Raw genomic sequence first — 20,722 nt, 5'->3', positions numbered from 1 at the left:
AGCCATTTAGTGGAAGCTATGTTTTTGACACAAGTATAATGCTTTGGATCTCTCCAAGATTCATGGACATTGAAAAAGCAGCTGACTGTTTCAAGATTTAGATCAACATCACTAGAACCAGACAATTGGATTTGCAACAATTTGTCAATATGTTTTTAAGTCCTAAGAACCAAGTGTCTGGCTTATCTTGATTTTATATTACCTGCCAAGATTAGACTACAAAATCAATCAAACCCGCGAGAAATAACTAACTTAGTATATGAGTATAAAACGATGGAATGCTAAACATATGATTGAATGGCGATTCGATCACATATTAGAATCAAACCCTTTCATCCCCAAGCCAATTGTCTCTCATCTTTGGACCTTGAGGCCCTTCTTGTCCAAGTAACTCAGCAGGAAGCTTATTCAAAAGTTTAATAGCAAGTGCTTTCACTTTGTCTGGCAGGTTGTTTATTTCCTTCTTTATAAACTTTGCAAATCCATAAGTAATCTTAGGACCCCATCTTCCTGTATATTTCAACCATGGTTTCAATTCAAAAGCCTTGTAATCCACACAAACAACGTTATAACTCGATGCAACATCCATCACATTGTCGCTTTTTGCAGTATCATCCCTTGCTCCAAACCCTGCAAACTTTTCTCCATTCACAATTGGTATTTTGCTTGAATCCTTATTCAACTTGAAGTATTCATCATATAACATTTGTACGTCCGTGGAGTCAATTTTGACAACCGAATGGAGATGATAACTTGGAGTATTGTAGTGTGTATGACCATGTAAAGATGCATACACTATTGGCCTAGTTCCATTTATGAACTCAAATTCTATAGCACTTACCCATTTTCCTTTTGAGTGTTGAGATAGATAAATCTCTTTTAAAATCCCACGAAAGTTATCGATTCTTAACGTTATATGTTCCCAATCGCCGACATGTTCCCCTATCTTCCCTAAGTTGATGGTAAAAGGTCCAAGTTGAAACTTACCTCCGCCGTTAAAAGGGTAAAATATCCATATGGCTAGATCCGTAAAAGTTCCCCCAAATGCTGGCTTCACGTGTATGTAAGCCATTGCACTTGCCAAATACCCTTTTTTAACTTCATTTTTTTTAGATTCATCAGATGGGAGGTCAAGAAAGGCATCATTAATTGAACCATTGGTTGGAAGGTTATCACCATTTTCCATAATAGGCCAAATACCTTGGCCCATTTGGTGTAACTCAACACCATTTAGAAAAAACCACGACACTGACGAAGGGAAAAACTCTTCGTCAGGATGAAAGTACACCCATGGAGCATAAGTATGGATCATAGCTCTAATCTGTTCAGAATTAGGCATAGCATAATAAGGATCTGTCCTGACCATCTTTAAACATGCTAACCCGTGCGTACTAAAGCCATTACCTCGTGCCAAAAATGTCCCTGCCCGAACACTTAGTTCTCTATTTACTGGTTTTGTAGTATATATATCGACATAATTACTTGAATCATTCGATACCTTTAACCCCCATAACCAATGTTCCTCTTCAGTTGAATCCGTGAAGTCTTTTCTAACACATCTAACGATGTCGACTGAGGGTTTTTGTGGGGAAGTCGTGACGATGTGACCAAGGGTCCTATAACCAATGGGTGGTATTGGGAGCCAAATGTAGCCATCTTCTAATTGTGTGATATCCAAACCTTTACTGGTCCATATAAGCCTAAAGTCGACGGGTCTTATTAAGGCGCCATCGACCAGGTCACCCGTGGTGTCTTTGGCCGCAAGGACTGATACAAACATGGTCATAGTGTTAGGTTTGCAAAAATGGCCAAGCAATTTGAATCCTAATGGGAAGGATGTTGGTTCATAAAATGATGCACCAAGACCATTTGGTCCACCAATTTTTGTATCCCAAATTTTCTTGAAATATTGAGCTTCATATACTTCTAGTCCTCCAAGATCAATCACCCCTTTTCCAAAATTCCCACCTAAACAAATAAAGTTTACATCAGTTACTATATAATTTTTAAAATATGTAGATCCTAAGTTTTAAAATCAAGAACAATAATCACGATTCTACTAAGTTGATACGTAAATCCGTGAAAGTAAAATACTCCATCCACTCTAAAACCATCGCACAAGAATTACACAGTTTAAAACATGTTCAATTACAACAAAATTAATATTCATTTTAAAAATTGGGAAACCTAAAATTACATCCCCGCGTCCTTGCACGGCTCGGCTCGTTCTTTGAGCCTTGCTTCGCCCTTCCCCCCTCCAGCTTTTCATACTTTTAGAGAACTTCCAGCTAATCTAAAAATTATGAAAGAAATTTTTTATCTCTAATTTATTAATTCGCGGAAAATGTGTTCTAGGTTTCCTTTTTTAATTTTCAAAAAAATAAAAGAGTTTTTCATATATTGAAAACAAATGAACATTATGAAAACGCATTCGAAACTAAAAAATAGAAAACAATTTGACGTTTTCAAAATTTAGAAAATGAAAAGTGAAAAACAATAAAAAAAATATATATATATTTTCTATTTTTTATATAAAAGTAAAAATAGTGTTTTCTGTTTTCTTAAGAAAACATTTTTAGAAAACTATGATTTGAACGCATTTTTTGTTTTCATATTTTTTTGGAAAACAAAAATGAAAAAACAATGAGTATTTTCCACAACTAAACACCCGCTTAGTCTATTTGTTCATACCTTAAAAATGTACATATATAAATTATATTTTGTTCATACCTTAAAAATGTGTATATATGAATTTTTTTATATTTACACGTGTGAATATATTTACACAATTGTAACAATTTTATATGTAAGAAAAGGTTAAGACTTATAAGTCGTGTTCAAATCAATTTGCAATTAGTATCACGCAAGATAGAGCATTAAAAACTTGGATATACGAGTAACAAATTAATTTTATTTCTCTTTTAAAGTCAATGATATATTTTATAATATTTAGCCCGAACTTCCTCTGGGTATCCCGATGGCTAAATGCAGCCGGATGCCCGGATAGAGCCAAGACATGTTAGTCCCATGTATTGAGAAAACCCCATCAACGCGCTCTTATAGGTACGATGACAAATTAATGATAAAACTCGATTTGTTATTAACATTTGAACTTGGTCTCCCCCATTCAAATCACTCATTGTAATATTATGCAAGATGGTGACAAATATGGGGATGGTAATATAAGACTGTTAGGTAGCTAAACTTAGGTGTGAAATACTTAGCTCGCATATTATTTTTTTAATCCTTAAATTTCATGCGGCCCAAACATTTTATTCATTAATCAAGAAATATTAGAATTTGTATGTGAGAGGTTATACACTACTTATACACTTAAGCTTAAGTGCCGAACAACCTTATATTCACTTTTCCCGACAAATATACATACATTCGTATCCATAATATGTAATATAACGTATTGAGCTAAAGTTTAAAGTGGTTAAATTAGCAAGAACTTAGGAGTACTATTTTCTTTGTTTCGTACTATATTGTCACTACTAAACAGAAATTAATCCCAAACAAATTTCATTGTATATGAACGTTTTATAAATGGTATATCTTCTGTTTTAGAATGCAAACATAAACTATATGACATAAATAACAAAAGGGGTTTGCTAAATACAACTCTAAGAGCTGTGTTTAAGGTGCATAAATTGTTTGTACATTTACCATGAAAATCAGGGGGCGGACTTTTAATATGGAAGGTACAAATTTTTTTATGCACGTTAAATACAGCTTTTAGGGCTATATTTAGCATTTTCCATAACAAAAAGACCAACATTACAAACATCATCATCATATACAAAGTGCTAGAGTCAATTAATATACCTCCAGGATATAAAGGTGAAGGATCGAGAAGATCAAATGATATGATATCATTATCATTTCCGACGACTTTTCTAGGATATATAGTTGATAAATCGTTGAAGGCATAAGACGTATTCAAAACAATTGTAAATGCTATTAAAATAGCTCTAGCTACAATACACACCATTTGTTGATTAACTCTCAGATTTTCAGATAAGATGTTCATCTACTAAGATCTTTGACATAAACTGATTTGGATGCAGAAAATTAACACCTTTATTTTTATATAGATTAATTGGATCAATATGGGCTAGAATTTAAAGGAGTTTTCCATTAATTGCTTAATAAATTAAAAGTACTTTAGTATTGATTTTCAATATATATATTAAATTGATCATATACCTTTTTTTCTTAATAAAGTGAATAAATTTGAATAGTATTTTATTTATTCTTTACCTTATAAAATTCATAATATATCATTTGTGTTTTCTCCCCATCTAAATGACTAAATGGTCATAGCCCATTAGACGCAAGTAATGAAGCATTTAAAAAAAAAAAAAAACTAAAATTGTCTAAAATATGAGTAAGCATAGTTAAATAATCATTAATTAGTACTCAAATTTACCATTTAGCTAGGTTGAAAAATCTTTTATATTTTAAATTTTCAAATACATTAAATGCACTACGCTAACGTTGACAAATCCGTAGTAGTAATAGCTAGGCAAACATTCCAAATACTACAAATCACAATAACCACGTGATCGCAAGTTCTCAACATTAATTAAAATTGGTTATAGAGTTAATTGGTTGGAGATGAATTTTTTTTTTAAATTCTATAAATTTGATAAATTAAATTAAAAATGATTTAATATAAATTATACAATCAACGAAACTTATACATGATGTATGATTTAAAAGAAAATTTGTAAATGTTGAACGACCTTCACAAGCACGTATTATCGTTTTGAAGAACAAAATCATAACAAACATTTAGCTATTGGTAATTCGTATCATGTGCATCCAAAATATTGAAAATTTTGATTTATAATGTTTATCCTGTAACTTGTAGTTTACTAATTACTCGTACTATGGATTGTAATTTATAAACAGAACTCAAACCAGAACTCAGGTGAAGCTCTAATTGATGGATGTAAAATCTTTCTTTTTTTTATTGAAAGCTGTCACTTATGATATTTGCTTCATTTAACAGGTAGATTTGAATTTAATTTATTACATAATTAATCAAATAGTTTGAATGAATATATACTCGTTTAAAAACCAACCTTCCAACTCACAACTTCTTAACATGAACACAAACACACAATTGTACGTTTGTTGATATGTTTAATGTTTTATTCCCTTGTCGATGGAGTGAAATCAAGGGCCACGATGTCACTTTTATGGGCCCGTAAAGATGGGCCTTAGAGCCTAATGGATGAATGGTGATGAAATGAGTCTATGTCTGTGTATCAAGCAAATTAAATTGCCTAGTCGTTTCGTTATGCATAGACTTTGAATTGGAGTACACCCTGGAGGACCACCTATAGCAACTTGTTAAGATGGTTTATTTTAGACTACACGTGTAGATAAGTTAATAAATAAGTAAACTAAACCGAAAGTCAGAAAGAGAAACGATGAAATGGATTCTTAGTAAATGATCATGCGTCTATCTACATATAATGATACGAGTCATATACTCGCGTACTAATACAGCGATGGTGGTGGTGACGATGACGGCGGCGATGGTGACAGGTGGTGGGGGCGACAATAGTGGTGAATATAAAGATAATTGATATTAGTGTAGTTATTTTAAAGATTGGGAGATTTATGTCTTAAATTATTTTATTAAAGGTATTATATCATTATATGTATGTTATGTAAAGACGTTTAAATTAATAAATAAAGAAAATGAATATTTTAAATAATTTAATTCTTTCATTGAGATATGTTGCTCTTTTATTATATATTATAAGTATAGAAGATATAGATATAGATATAGATAAATAAATATATAATTTGTATGTAGTCGTATGTATACGAATTTCTTTTGTGATATTTCCCTTTGCCTAGGATATGTAGTCTTCTCCCTTACCCTACCAATGCAAGTCTTCTTATTTGGAGAAGAAAAACACTGTTTTGCAAGTAGTTCTTCATTAGTTAAACAAAACTAAAGGCTAAAATTAGCCGCCAATATTCCATCTTCCTTCTTTTATTATTAATATATTTTTTCTAAAATATGACAATATATATTTAAATTCCTAGCTAGATGCATATTGCATAATGCATGCATTGAATTGAACCAACGTTGATCTCCTAATTCAGAGCCATCACCCAATTAATGTCCTTTTCATCCTACAAGAGCGGGTCAAAAATTAACTACCTTAGTACTTTTACCATTTTATTGAACATAACATAAGATTTAAAACAACTAATTACAGTCATGATAAACTAAGTCAAGATTAAGTAATAGAAATAACTTAACAACTCATAATTAACAGTAAATGATGTACTAAGTCAATATTAAAACCCAACAACCAAAAAGAAGAATGAGGACACTTGTATAGTGTGTGTGTGTATACATTTTAATTTTCTAGAAGATATATACATATGTTTGTCATCTTCCAATATATGTAAATGATATATATCCATCTTCCTGGCCTTTTCCTAATACAAAAAATACATACACATTTAGAAACACCCACACAAAACTTTTTAATATAAATATGCATCCCCTTCTCATAATTTATTGATCACATTGCATGTTATAATTTTTAGAGAGAAATATACTCTCAATATGGATGCACTAATTATGCTACACAAAATTATTAGCATAATTCACCATAATGCAACATTAATCATCGTTACCAACAAACTCACCATTTCCTTGACCTTATTTTTTTTCTTCATCCTCTATCGCATTTTTCACCACTTTTATCTCAAAAACCGCTTCCCCGCGATTGTCTTAAAGTCTAATGAACAAGTATATTGTGCCGTGTGTTTGTACGACGTGGCAAAAGGCGAACGATACAGAAAATTGCCTAAGTGCCACCATTGCTTTCATGTTGAGTGTATTGATCCGTGGTTCGAATCGAAGTCAACATGCCCATTGTGTAGAAGCCAAGTTCCTCTCAATTTTCTTCCTCAGTTGACAAAACAAAAGGAACCCAGTTTGGCTTCTATAATTCTTTATCATTTATTGAATGCACTATGTGATAAGATAAAACGTAGTGTATGTAAACATTCAATTTAGAGGTTTTTTTGTACATAATTGATAATTTGATTAATTATTTCTCTCAAATATCTCGATCAATGTATTAATTGTATGTTGATAAAGACATACTTTATGGACGTTAAGTTTGAGAATTTTTTGCCAACACGTACGTACACATATGATGTTTTTGAGTTATAAAGAAGCTTCCAGAATTGATAATGTTTCTTTTAATTAATGAAAAATACATGTTAGTGTTTTGAACGCTTCGTGCGAAAGCAATATAATATATCGGGTCTTTAAGAAATAGAAGAAAAAAAAATGCAAAGTAACACCCGGCACCATGTTTCGTAGGTTATGACTTATGACACATAATATCAACTTTGATGGTTTATTGAGAGATGTAAACAGTAGTTTTGTTTTTACTGGAAACATTTTAAGAAAACCCTTGATCTTTCAATTAATCGAAGCCTTAATTAGTATTAAATAGAGAAAAATATGAATATGAATACCTAAAATAGATGTATAATTATTTATTGAGGTATATTAAGCAACGAGTTTTAACTAAAATAAAAAATATTAAAGTAAAACAAATAAAACAATAAGTTTTACTCACTGAAAATCAACGTGCATCAAAATATATATATATATATATATATATATATATCCATGTTTCATGAATCTTCATGCATCTCTTTTATCATAATCTAAGGTTCATCAATATCTTGTACTACTTGTACCCCTAAATTAATAACAATATCTTTTTAAAATATCTGAGGTCTAATAAGATAATTAACGTTATCTTCTGAGTTCTGTTAGTCATAATTACAATGAAAACTAGTATGAAAAAAAATTTCATGTAAAAATATCAAAAAAATCATATCAACTTACAGTTAACTCAATTGGAGAAAAACCGTCTTAGGTCTAAATCCAGAATAGTCTCAAAAATATTAACAATCATATTAAATTATTATATCTTTACTCTTATACAAATAACCTCTTTTCCCTCATCTTTTCAAATTATGTGTTTGATATACCTAAAATCTCTCTCATCATTCAACACACATACACCTGACATACATGATCTATCAACAATAGTTTTAATGAAATAAATTAAAATATATATCGCTCAATTCCAAAGATAACTATCAAACTATCTATTTTTATATCAGTTACCTTTACATTATTAACCTACTATACATTTACTCACTTACTCCACCACCAGTCATTACCGTTGTCGCCAGTTGTCGCCATTATCAATTATATTTGTGCAGGCATGCATGAGTACAGCTTATAACAAGAACAATTTATTGCATCACATGAATTTTGTATTGTTAAGATTTTTAATTTTAATTAAGAAAGGAAAGGAATAGGAAGATAAACTGTATAAAATGCATTCTTAAAAATTTTAAAAATTGAAAAGGAGAGAAGAGAAGAAAAAGAAGAAGTTATAATATAAATTGTTTCTAACCCCTTTCCGCTTAAAATTGGGCTGTTTCGATTTTTTATCCTTTCAAAGTCAAGGTTAAAAATGAATAAACATACCAAATTCGATTTGGTCCTTCTTGTTCGCATACTCTTTTTGTTTTCTCACAACTGGCCCGCAGACTTTCTATTTTTTTCTCACAACTTGCGCGCAGACTTGAATTTTGCTCTCACCTTTTAAAACTTAAAATAGCACATGTTTAATAAGAATAAGAACAATGGTTTTCAAATTTTTACTACATAATTCAACTTTAATTAATTACGACAGCTAAGTACCCGTGCATTGAGGCGGTGAGATGATGGGGTGATAAGTCATACAATGTGATAGGTTATATGAAGTGATAGGTCATAGAGTGTGATAGTTAAATGTCTTAGCCATACGGGATCCGCTATTGGATTTAAAAATTGGTCGAAAATACATCGAATGACATCTTTAATGAAAGAACACGAAATTTTAAGAACACTCGTATAATCTTTATGATTTATCGATGTACGTTTTTTGAGATAAATGATTTTGAATGAATTTGAGGAATAAATGATTTATGGAGGAGAGAGAAAAAAAAATGATTGGTTGAGATTTGGGGAGAGAGAAAGGGTAATATAGTTATTTTAGATAAATATAGAATTGATATGGGGCATTTTGGGGAGGTACTTAAAATTAATATTGAAAATTTAAGTTCAATGTTAAAAATCTAGAGGTTTTTTGCTTTATAATATAGTATTGATAACAAACCAAAACAAATTAAAATATTTTCAATATATTATGTGAATAATTAGAAGGTCTAACATAGAAATAAATATTAAATATATATAGTGGAACGGTACCCGCACGATGCGATAGTGACGTGAGATGGTGGCATTGTAATGACGACATTGGTGGTGGTGGCACGGGGTGAGTCAGTGGTGGTGGTGCAGAGGAAATCGGTGGTGGTGGTGGCGGGTGGTAATATAGCTTGTTGATGTAATGTATTTTAGATGTATTGTACATCATGCATTAGCATGTGTATATTGTTGAATATTGAAAGTTAAAATTCTTATTTGCTTTATAACATAGTATAGATATAAATATATTGATAAAGGGAAAAGTGAATATGGTATTGTCTCACATACAACTTAAGTTAAAAAATGATCACATACTATTAAATAAACTTTTATTTGAATTATGAATAAATAATTGTACTTTCATGATTTTTATGAAATTAAAAATCAAGATACGAGAAGTTTTTCATTTAAATTAAATGGAGACAATACATCTTTCACTTTCCTAAATAGATATTTCCTATATTAAAATTGGTATTATAGAGTACAATGAGAGTATAAAACTATAAATGTGAGTGACATACAAGTTATGAACGGTTTGAGACTTTGAGCATTTCATCTTATTTGAACCATCACACAACTTATATTTTATCCGCACGTATTGACTTTTTATTTTATTTTAAAAAGTAACTTTTATTTACAGTAAATCGACAACTATACACACAAACAGGGAGTGGCCGAGAACAATTACAAAAGACTATACGTTTACCTATATATATTGAACGAAATTCCAATCCCTCAACTCAACTTACTAGAGTTACATCTATTTTTAAACCAAAGAAAATCGGTAGCCTTAATCTTTTGAATCACTTTTTCATCACGTATCGTAGCGTCTTCAAACTTCTTCTCATTTATACCTTTCCAAAAACACTAACACATTACAAAAACGATACCTTTAAACACTTTACTAGGCATCGATCCATTTATTCACACGTGTCTTCGATATTCACCTAAAGGATTAACATGTATTTTTTTTTTTTTGAACATAAAGGATTAACAAGTATTCATCATAAAATTCTTGGCGAGGCTCGTATTATTATTATGCAAATCAAAAACAAATATGATAGAAGTAACCGCCACCCCACCATTGCCGAACTCCACGAGCACTATAGCCGTGAGCCATCTTTATATATCTTCTTTATCTTTATCTCCTTTTTTATTTTTTATATTTGGATTTTTATTTTTAATTTTGATGATCAATAAGGGTTACAAATGATTGACAGTTTTGTTATTATTGGTTGAAAATATATCAAAAAATGACAACTTGATAATTACTCATTTACTCTTTTCACTATATATATAGTACTCGTAGTATATATATAAACTAGTAAAGATATATTTCATTAAACTATTTAACAAAAAATTAGAAACCATTTATTAATGTTAAAATCCCGACAAATTTTAACATTTAATATGAGTTCTTTGACTGCATAATTAAGATGGTCCATATTATTTTGATTTTATCACATATCATTTAATCAGTTCAAAATATTTTTGGTCGTTCTTTCCTGTCCAATTCTCTATCCCAATAATCTATTTCTGTTCAAGAGGACCCAATAAGGCAATAATCACGTGGAATACTCCTACAGTCCCACAACTACATACACTTTACTTCATATATATATGACATACATTAATGCCTTCTTTCTTATCTATATTTGTATATATTTGTATATGACTAGAAAAAAAATACTCAAATAGCAATGGAAGCTATTGAACTACACCAAATTCTTGCCACACTAAACCATACCTTAGCCCTTATTTATGCCTATAAACATATCATTTCCATAATTCTAACCCTTTTCTTCATCCTCCACATTTTTCAAAAATTTTGCCACCGCAACAACTTCCCTGTCATCATCTTAAAGTCTAGTACACATATCTTTTGTGCCGTGTGTTTGTACGATGTTGAAAAAGGTGAACGCTATCGGAAACTGCCACAGTGCCACCACTGCTTCCATGCTGAGTGTATCGGACCGTGGTTTGAGACGAAATCAACATGCCCATTGTGTAGAAGTCAAGTTCCTCTCAATCTTATTTCTCGCAAGACTAAACAAAAGGAACCCAGTTTGGGTGCTATTATTATTTATCATTGTTTAAATGCAATATGTGATAAGATTAAACGTAGCGTTTGTAAGCATTCAATTTAGAATATGTGGCATGTAATTTATGACGCGAGTATGTTTCTTTCCATTGTATATATATTCATTCATAGTGAAAAAGTTATTTTAGAAACCCTTAAAAAAAACATGAATCTTTAAGAACTTTTTAAATTAAGCCTAATTATTAATTATCATTTACATTTACATGATGATTATTATTTTATTTTTTTTATTGTTTTGAAATTTAGGTGTAAATTTGGATTTTATAATTATGTATAGACATAGATTATCATCCGTTATACAATTATGTGGAGAATAAATATTATGATCACATGTGCATGGATAGTGTTATGATCAAATGTATGCAAGTATTTTGTAAATAAATGTTTTTATAAGATTGATGGTAATCAAATGTATATGAACATTTGTAAGCAATTATATAATCATATGAACATGGGTAATCAATCATATAGATAATAACTTTAATTTAAAGAAGGTTTTTAGTTCCTACTTTTTTAAGAGTTCCTAAAATAACCTTTCCCTTCATTCATATATATAAATATATTTTGGAGTTACTCATTCATTATTATTGTTGTCTCTTTTTTATATATAATAAAGTTTAACAAGGATTCCTTAAAGTTACCCAACTTACTAATCAAGTTGGGTAAATCATGACCCTTGATTTAAAATTAAAGGTTAAGATTAAAAGATGATCATTTAATTTTAACCTTTTAATTTTAACCGTTGATTTTAAATCAATAGTCAAAATTACTCTAACTTAACCTATCAAATTAGTAGTAACTTTAGAGAATCATTTCCCAATAAAAAATTATTATTATTATTACTTGTATTTTCTAAGATAGTTTTTACTTTTACAAAGAAACATATATAATCTTATATATATATATATATATTCTAGGTTTTCATATCTTAATCAATATATATATATTACAATTCATTATATCTTATAAATCTTGGAGTACTTCATCTTCTTAGGTCGTTCCGGGTAGCCATGAAATTTAGTATGGTATCATATAAGTGTGTGGTGTAAGGCTAGTACGTTCTTTTTTATTTTCTTTGTTAAAGATTGGTTGAAATCCACGAAAATCATGTGGAACTTGGAAGATTGTCTAAGCATGTCCTGAAAGACATAACTTGTTTGTGTTTTTGGAATGATAGCTAGAAATGCAATAGATTTTTGAGCATAGCTCTGTTAACAAGTGAAACTTTTCGTAAGGAACTTTTGTCTTTTATTTCAAAAATTTGTCATCTATCAATTTACATGCATCTTTTTTTTTTTAATATAAGTATTTGGTTTGAAATTAACATTGTCCTAATATTTCACATGTTGTGTTTTGCCTTTGTTGCATCCCACGGGTGCTCCCTCTAATAATTTATACTCTCTTATAAAGAGTATTGGATTTCTTAAAATTCAGCACTTTTTTTTTTCCCAAAATATTCCTACTTAAACATAAAACCCTTATATACTCTCCTTTCCCCATTCTCTATAACATTACACACTCTCATCGACCTTCTATCACCCTCCGCCACTGCCCTTCTTCTCCACCGCCTCCCTCGATCTCCACCACCGCCTCCCTTTTACATTGTCTATCATCTTTTAGCCGCCGCAACGTACGGGCACTATGCTCGTTATGTATAAAGAGTTATCAAAATTAATTAAATGTTAATTAAGAAAATTGAAAATGTTGATCTAATGTTCAAGGAAAGTCGATCCGTATTAAATGTTAAATTGTAATGGGTAACTTATACTTTTTACATATTTAAAATGTAAGTAGTATCACAAGCAAACATCTATAGACTCATTTTAAGAATTTATAGGAATATTTCAATTAGCTTAAGACAAACATTTATAGACTCATTTTAAGATTTGCACATTACGAATATCATATATAGTATATTTTTTTTCCACTATAGATATATAAATGCAAACCATTTACATATGTGTGTAATTTAATTATGCTCCATCATATATAGCATCAGCATGCATGCATGTTTTAGTTTGACCTCATGAACCAACTCGTAACACTATTGATGGTAGACAGTTTCTTTAAACACCCCTTTCATGAATTGGAATGGGGAGTATATTTGATGTCCTTCAGTTTAATTTGAAAGCTTCTCAAACCCATGCCAAGTTGCCAACTACCCAGACCTTTTAAATCTTTTTCTTTCAATTTTGACCGTAAATATTTTTGTTTGTATTATACAACGCTTGATTTAACATATATGAATTGATTGAGTTTTAAATGTACTTTTTATTGATATAATTTTCATTAACTAATATATAACACAAACAAAGATATTTACGGTTAAAGTCAGAAAAAAAAAAAGATTTGACCAGTCAAAATAGGTTAATTAAAATGAGACGGAGGAAAGTAATAATAAATAATGGGTAAATACATGTCTTGTTTGAGTTATTTCGATCATCATGCAGTTTCATCTGGTCATATATACAAAAAATATTCAAAAATAAAAAAAATTGTATATATATGTTGTATACTATAATTGTGCATAATTTATAACTAGTAAATTTTGAGTCCCGCGTTTGCGAACTCAATTTTCACTTTGGAATAGTTGTGTTGTTTTATGTATTTGCGTTAAATCTCTAACCGTCTAATTAAAAATCATTTTGTCATGGATAAACTATTTTCAAATGTACATTATTTAATGTCAAAACCACATTAGCTTCCATCCGAGCATTGCGAAGTTTCAATTATTGTGATTACATTTTGTTACATATGATGTGTCGCTATATATGTTAGCTTCAAACTTTTTGAATATGAAATAGATACTTATTTAAAGCAATACCACAAACGCATTTAAAAGTTTATAGTATGGAATACATATATTTAATATGCACAAAGAAAAACGTCGAATAAAAGTTTTCAATATATCAGTTGAAACCACTTATAAGAAAGTGTGCAAAAATCAAATAAGGTACATAACATTACGGATATGACAATTAAAAAGTTGCGATATACTGTTTGGAAATTGAAACGGAAAAAGAGTGTGAAAAAACCAATAAGTAACGCGTAATAGAAAGCCCAAACAGGATGCGATTTGACAAAATCGTATCTAATGGTAAATGGTATGAGATATAAACATAAAATAGTTGCAATATATTGTTTGAGAACTCAAGGAAAAAAATATGCAAAAAACCAATAAATGACCCGTAGTAAAAAGATCAGACAAGATATTATTTGACAAAATTTTATAGGTTGTTACGTGCACGAATAGTAACTCGCCACGCAAACAAGTTAGTGTTCATCCATTCATTCCTCTTAATATTTTTATGTATAATATAATATAATTGTCATTGTCTGTTTCATTGACCGCCGATTAAAGTAGGCAAATTACGAAATTTAAATTTCCAAAATATAAAACAGAATATAGCAAATGATATAAATATAACTAAAACAGATTGAAAATTTTTTATTAATAAGTAGTGATGTTTTATGTGAATAAGTGAATATGCATAATTATACCTTCTAACTTAATTATTTATTATTCCTCTTCCAGAATTTTTGCTTTTTATATTAGCAATTAGCGGCCTCAATATCTTAAGCATAAACAATTAAACGCCATCACTGGACTTGGACTTTCTATGAAAAAACTACCATCAGTCATAATTTTAGTTTTATAATAGGTTCCTTGTGAATTTGTGATCAGGTATATGGTGTTTTGATTTTTGAAAACCTTTTTGGTATGGTTTACTACCCGCGGATCAAAAGTAGAGTACCGTGGAAATAGATTTAAATTTAGAAATTGTATATCAATGTTTTAAATACCAGTATAAATAGTATTATCAGTCATACCAGGTAATGGTCGATTATCCGGTACAACTAACTCGGTATTTTGTCCGGTTTTTCACTATTCAATACTATTGGTATTTTCCGGTTTTTCTAGCAATGTAAAACCGTTTTTTATTTCAAATTTTTGTTGAATTCTTTATAAAATTATTTTTGTGATACTTTAATGTTATTTTTTTTTAGTTTGTAAACTTTAAAGCTTATATTTTATTCTAAAATATCTATTTAGTATTTTTTTTTTCCAGTGGATTGTAATTGTATTTTACCTACATTTGTTGAAGTATAACAAGTTTTATATCATTTTTATAAAAAAAAATAAAATAAAATATAAAGTTAACCATACCAGTACGGTATATAGGTAATACCGGTACCACACCGATAGGACTAAAATACCGGTATTTAAAACATTGTTGTATATCAGGTTTTCATCATTTGAGTTTCTTGTAAAACAAACCTACAATATATACCAATAAATTAAAACAATATTTTAACATTTCTTTCATCAAAACGTGTCACGATATATATTTACGCGATGCGTGTACTTTTAATCTATATTAACAAGTAAATCCTATTTTTTAGATAACATTTATAACTAAAATTGATATAAATTTTTAGAAACATTTCATATTCATACTTGAGCCTAAATTATTGTCCTTATAACACGTAGACAAATATATATTAACAATATAATATAATGTTATATATGTGTCACTTATAATAATTGAATAAGTTTATTATTAAGTTAAAAGGAACATGAGAGATTTAACAGCTGAGTTAGTGACAAGGAATACTGCCAATGAAAATGGAAAATCGAAGGACCATTTGCAACGAAAAGTACACAGGGATAAAATGCGAATATGACAAACCACAGGTATCATTTGTGACATTTTCTAAAAAAAAATGATAGTGCAAAACTTAATAGTATGATACACCCTAGGGGTATATAATGAAATTAACTCTATTCACATATCGCCAGATACTAGAAAAGTAGAAAGCTCTCTCCTTAAATCGGTAATCACCAAATTGGCCGTTCGCCGGTGCCGGATTTCTCCTACCTCAGTTCTAATCACAAACATATAGGTAAACTGATATCTCTTTCTGTTTGTTTGTATATATATATTATTAATTTATGATTTATATTTTTTTTATAAACAACTTAGTTTGTTAGTTAATTTATCAACAATTTAAATTAATTGATCTGGTTATCTATGAAATCCTAAAACTTTTTTTTTTCTTTTTTTCTTATTTAGTGGGTTACAAAATATGATATTGCCTAATTTGATTTAGGTAATGGTCCAAACTTGTATTATATTTATTATTAAATTAATTATAGTTATTTGGATATGTCCAAGTAGAAAAATGTATTGAATTTACAACTTTTATTTCTTTCTGTGTAAGAGTGAGTGTTTTGTGAGAAGAAAGAATGTGTGTTGATTTCGGTTATTTGACGGTTGCTTTAGATTGTTACAACCAGAAGCAGGTAGTATATTATGAACTAGTGTCTAAGTAACCGACATCTGTGATCCGTCGAGAGTGGGGTGAAGACGGGCAGATGTGAAGTGGGAGTTTAGGCACTAGTTTTAGCTCTGCTTTAGTCATTTAGTTTTGTTTGTGGGTTGAGGTTCTACTTATATTGGTATAAGGAAAGGAGTGTTTGATTTTAGGTCACGTTATTACGATATTCGAACAAAGTTCGGTATCTTTATTGTACGTGGGTAATATGGCAGAAATGAAAAATTCAGCCAATAGTTGTCAAAAGCGAAGGCGATCTCAATGTGAATAGACCCCAAATGGGGCGAAGGCGATTAGTTGTCAAAAGCGAAGCTATCGTTATTCTTCTTTGCCTTTTGTCTTTCAACATATATAAGTAGTTCAGCTCTCACATCATCTGGGACCTTTTTACACTTCTGAACGTTTCTGTTGCCTCCTATCTGATGTTGTTTAGTTCTACGAATTCCCGCTTTGCTGACAAACCAGCAAAAGTTGCAACGAACAGCATTCTTGTCATTAGCATATCCCAATTGTTGTACTTCCACCCAGGGTCTTTAGATTTAGGACGTTGAGCAACATTACCACCTTGATTCATTGACTCTAACAAATGATAAGGAAGAATATTTCAGTAGAAAAAATCTGAGTTAGAAAAAAAAATAATATTTAAGAAAAAAAAGAAGAAAAGGAGATTATGTTGATGAAGGATGATCTGGTAATAATGATGGTATTTTCTGATTGATGTTGATATATGGAACAAATATATAGACGTGATTTTCTCTCTGACATGCTATATTAAATTGTTTCTTGGAAAACCAATGGGTTATATTGAAAATAGTGAGTTTGCTGTGGTGGGCCTGGGCCTAAGGTTTCAGGCGGCAAAGGGTTGCCTCACCATCGCATTGCGCCTAGGGACCTAGGCAGGCTGGGCGTACGCCTTTAGCAACACTGATTCAGTCCAAGACATAAGAGGATGGAGAGGTGTTGGTGGACGTATAAATTCTTATATTTTTCTTTGCTGCTATTAGGTTTCTTTGTTCATGGGACTTTTGTATAATTCGGAATCATTTTTTAGCACTTCTGTAGGCTGTAGTGAGTTGGTGCTATATATTTTTATTGTCGTTACTACTTGGGTTATGTAATCATTGTCAAGACTCGAGAACTATCATGTATATATTAATTCTCGCTAACAAATTACTGGACATCCATCCACCTCTAAGTTTTTCACTTTGAACTTTTGTTCGCGTGTTTAGTCTGGTAGTTGATTAAAGCATCCCATGATTAGACTTACTACTGGATGAGAAACATTGCTTTTGGTTTATCCATTTGTTCTTGGCTTTAAGGGACTAATCGGAGTTTCATCTTTTTATATTTGTATGGTTTGAGTTTTTTGACGGGTATCAGTGCAATCTGATATGGAATCTTACCTTTGGAGTTCTACCTTGAACTAGTGACATGTGATCAATCAGTTTAATTTCATATCATAAGCATGCTGTTAGTTATGAATTTGGTGACGTAATGACATTTCATAAACATCTTGAAGAATAGGATTAATTCATCTTTTGTCCTCTAATATCTCAAATAGTCAGATAATGGCTTAAAGAAATGACTTTTTGCTTTATTGTTCTATTGAGGCTTTTGCATTTACCTTTTTTGAATGTTTTTTTGTTATGTAGGATTCAAGTTATCTTTATAGCATAAAGAAGAGTCTAATAAAGAAACATGCCTGCACAAAAGATTGAAACAGGTCACACCGACATTGTCCATGATGTGTGCATGGATTATTATGGAAAGCGAGTGGCATCTGCATCCTCAGATGCCACCATCAAAATAATTGGTGTTAGCAACAACTCTACTTCCCAGCACCTCACCACTTTGAGTGGTCACAACGGTCCAGTATGGCAGGTTGCTTGGGCTCACCCCAAATTCGGGTCACTGCTAGCTTCTTGTTCTTATGATGCAACGGTAATTGTTTGGAAGGAAGGTAATCCAAACGAGTGGACCCAACTCCATACTTTTAGTGACCATAAGTCTTCAGTCAACTCCATCGCCTGGGCCCCACATGAGCTTGGTCTCTGCTTGGCTTGTGGCTCATCTGATGGGAACATCACAGTTCATACTCTCAGGCCAGATGGTGGATGGGACACCACACGAATCGACCAGGCTCACCCTGTTGGAGTGACTTCTGTTTCATGGGCTCCATCAATGGCTCCCGGGGCTCTGGTTGGATCTGGTCCTTTTGAACCTGTACAAAAGCTGGCTTCTGGTGGGTGTGATAATACCGTGAAGGTATGGAAGCTATCTAATGGGATATGGAAAATGGACTGTTTTCCCGCCTTACAAATGCATACCGATTGGGTCCGTTCTGTCGCATGGGCCCCGAACTTGGGACTTCCAAAATCAACAATTGCAAGTGCTTCTGAGGATGGTACGGTTGTGATATGGACTGTCGGGAAAGAAGGCGATAATTGGAATGGTAAGGTGTTGTGTGATTTCGAGATCCCAGTTTGGAGGGTATCTTGGTCTTTAACGGGAAATCTTTTGGCGGTGGCTGCTGGCGACAACAATGTCACTTTGTGGAAAGAAGCTGTTGATGGAGAATGGCAACAGGTGACTACCGTCAATTAGATTGTCTTCAGGTTTTACCCTTTTGTTTCCATATCATGTTTTATGTTAGAGTGGTCCTTTTAGATTTTATTTTAATTTGAACCATTTGAAATTCAGTTTCAACGAGATGTTACTACCTGAAGAATATATATTAAACTTTTTCAGAGTCCTTACTTGTATTACTATTATCAATCAGTTTGAATAGAAGGTTTGAAGCTTAAAGTTTTTACATGATTTATGCTCATTTCATGGTGAAGTTGAGGTTGCAGCTCTCCTTTATAGTTGTGTAAACATGAGATTATGGCAATAGTGGTTTTCATAGCATGACATCAAAATCATATAAGTTGGGTTAGCAGATGTTACTACCAGAATCTGGTCAGTGAGATTATTGCAACGTTGCACTTGAAGAGATGAAAGATGCCTGTCCAAACCATGAATACCTTGAAACCCAACTATTTTAAGCTGCCACTTGAAATTTGTATATGCGTGATAAGTTATATGATCCTTTAATTTCAGTCCTTCATGTAACTTGAATCCATCTAGGACTCGAATTAGTTTGAACAGTAACTAAATCTTCTATAAATTGTAAGGAAGTTTGAAAATTTGAACCTAGTACAGAATGCTTAACATAAATAGATATCAATTGACTTGCTAATGACAACCTTGGTAAGAAGGGTTAAAAATCTCAATGAAATGTCGGATAGCCGATGATAATGAATTCGTAAATTGCAAATTGTGTATAATCTGGATGTATGCCAACAGTGAGGCAATATTCATATCCTTAAGACCTTAAGACATAATTGGTTAATTTTGACATATCATTAGTAAAGATGCATGACTCTGTTCTGTACAAAGAAACGTCAACAAGATGGCAGTAATAAAAAAAATTGAATCCTGACATATTACATTTAAGATAAATGGGCAGGATATCAGAACCATAATTCTAATTTTCATTGTTTCAAGTTGTTTCTCCCTTTTGAGTGACCTTGATACTTGATGATATCCTCATCCTTTTTACATCATATATATAGCCTGCAAGATACAAGTCCTGAATGTCTGCATAGTATAGCCTCGAATGTGTAACATCCCATCTTACTACTACATTACTTATCTGTTGATTAAACGTTACACCCGCAAAATTGGAATTCAAGTGGAGTTGAACAGAGGTACAAATAACCTTAGAAAAATTCTTAGCCCTCAAATTTTATGGGAGATGAAGCTAATGACCACTTTCAATAGAAAACAGTGGTCGAATCGCAATTAAGTCCATTGCCAGTTCTGTAACTTTATGGGACATGAAGCTAAGGAATGTCGTAAACTAGCTCTCGATTCCTCAGAGAAAACAACGTTATTGTTGCTTCAAATAACACCACCAATCA

General features: G+C 31.3%; 2 protein-coding genes across 2 annotated transcripts; one reads left to right on the top strand and one right to left on the bottom strand.

The window, feature by feature from the left end:
- Positions 1 to 322: 322 nt before the first annotated feature.
- LOC122583418 lies at positions 323 to 17,334 on the bottom strand. Its single transcript, XM_043755823.1, has 2 exons — positions 17,223 to 17,334; positions 323 to 1,968 (listed from the first exon to the last, which is right to left on the bottom strand). The coding sequence occupies exons 1-2, from the start codon at positions 17,332 to 17,334 to the stop codon at positions 323 to 325; spliced, it is 1,758 nt and encodes a 585-aa protein (XP_043611758.1).
- On the top strand, positions 16,220 to 19,574 carry LOC122581304 (protein transport protein SEC13 homolog B-like). The gene is made up of 2 exons (XM_043753507.1): positions 16,220 to 16,328; positions 18,413 to 19,574. Exon 2 carries the CDS (start codon positions 18,459 to 18,461, stop codon positions 19,362 to 19,364), a length of 906 nt encoding a protein of 301 aa, XP_043609442.1. The 5' UTR covers positions 16,220 to 16,328; positions 18,413 to 18,458; the 3' UTR covers positions 19,365 to 19,574.
- Positions 19,575 to 20,722: the final 1,148 nt, after the last annotated feature.

The sequence above is a fragment of the Erigeron canadensis genome, chromosome 9 (assembly GCF_010389155.1).
Source record: "Erigeron canadensis isolate Cc75 chromosome 9, C_canadensis_v1, whole genome shotgun sequence".
Taxonomy (NCBI): Eukaryota; Viridiplantae; Streptophyta; class Magnoliopsida; order Asterales; family Asteraceae; genus Erigeron; species Erigeron canadensis.
Note: the sequence above shows the minus strand (reverse complement) of the source record. Positions and strands in the feature narration are given on the sequence as shown.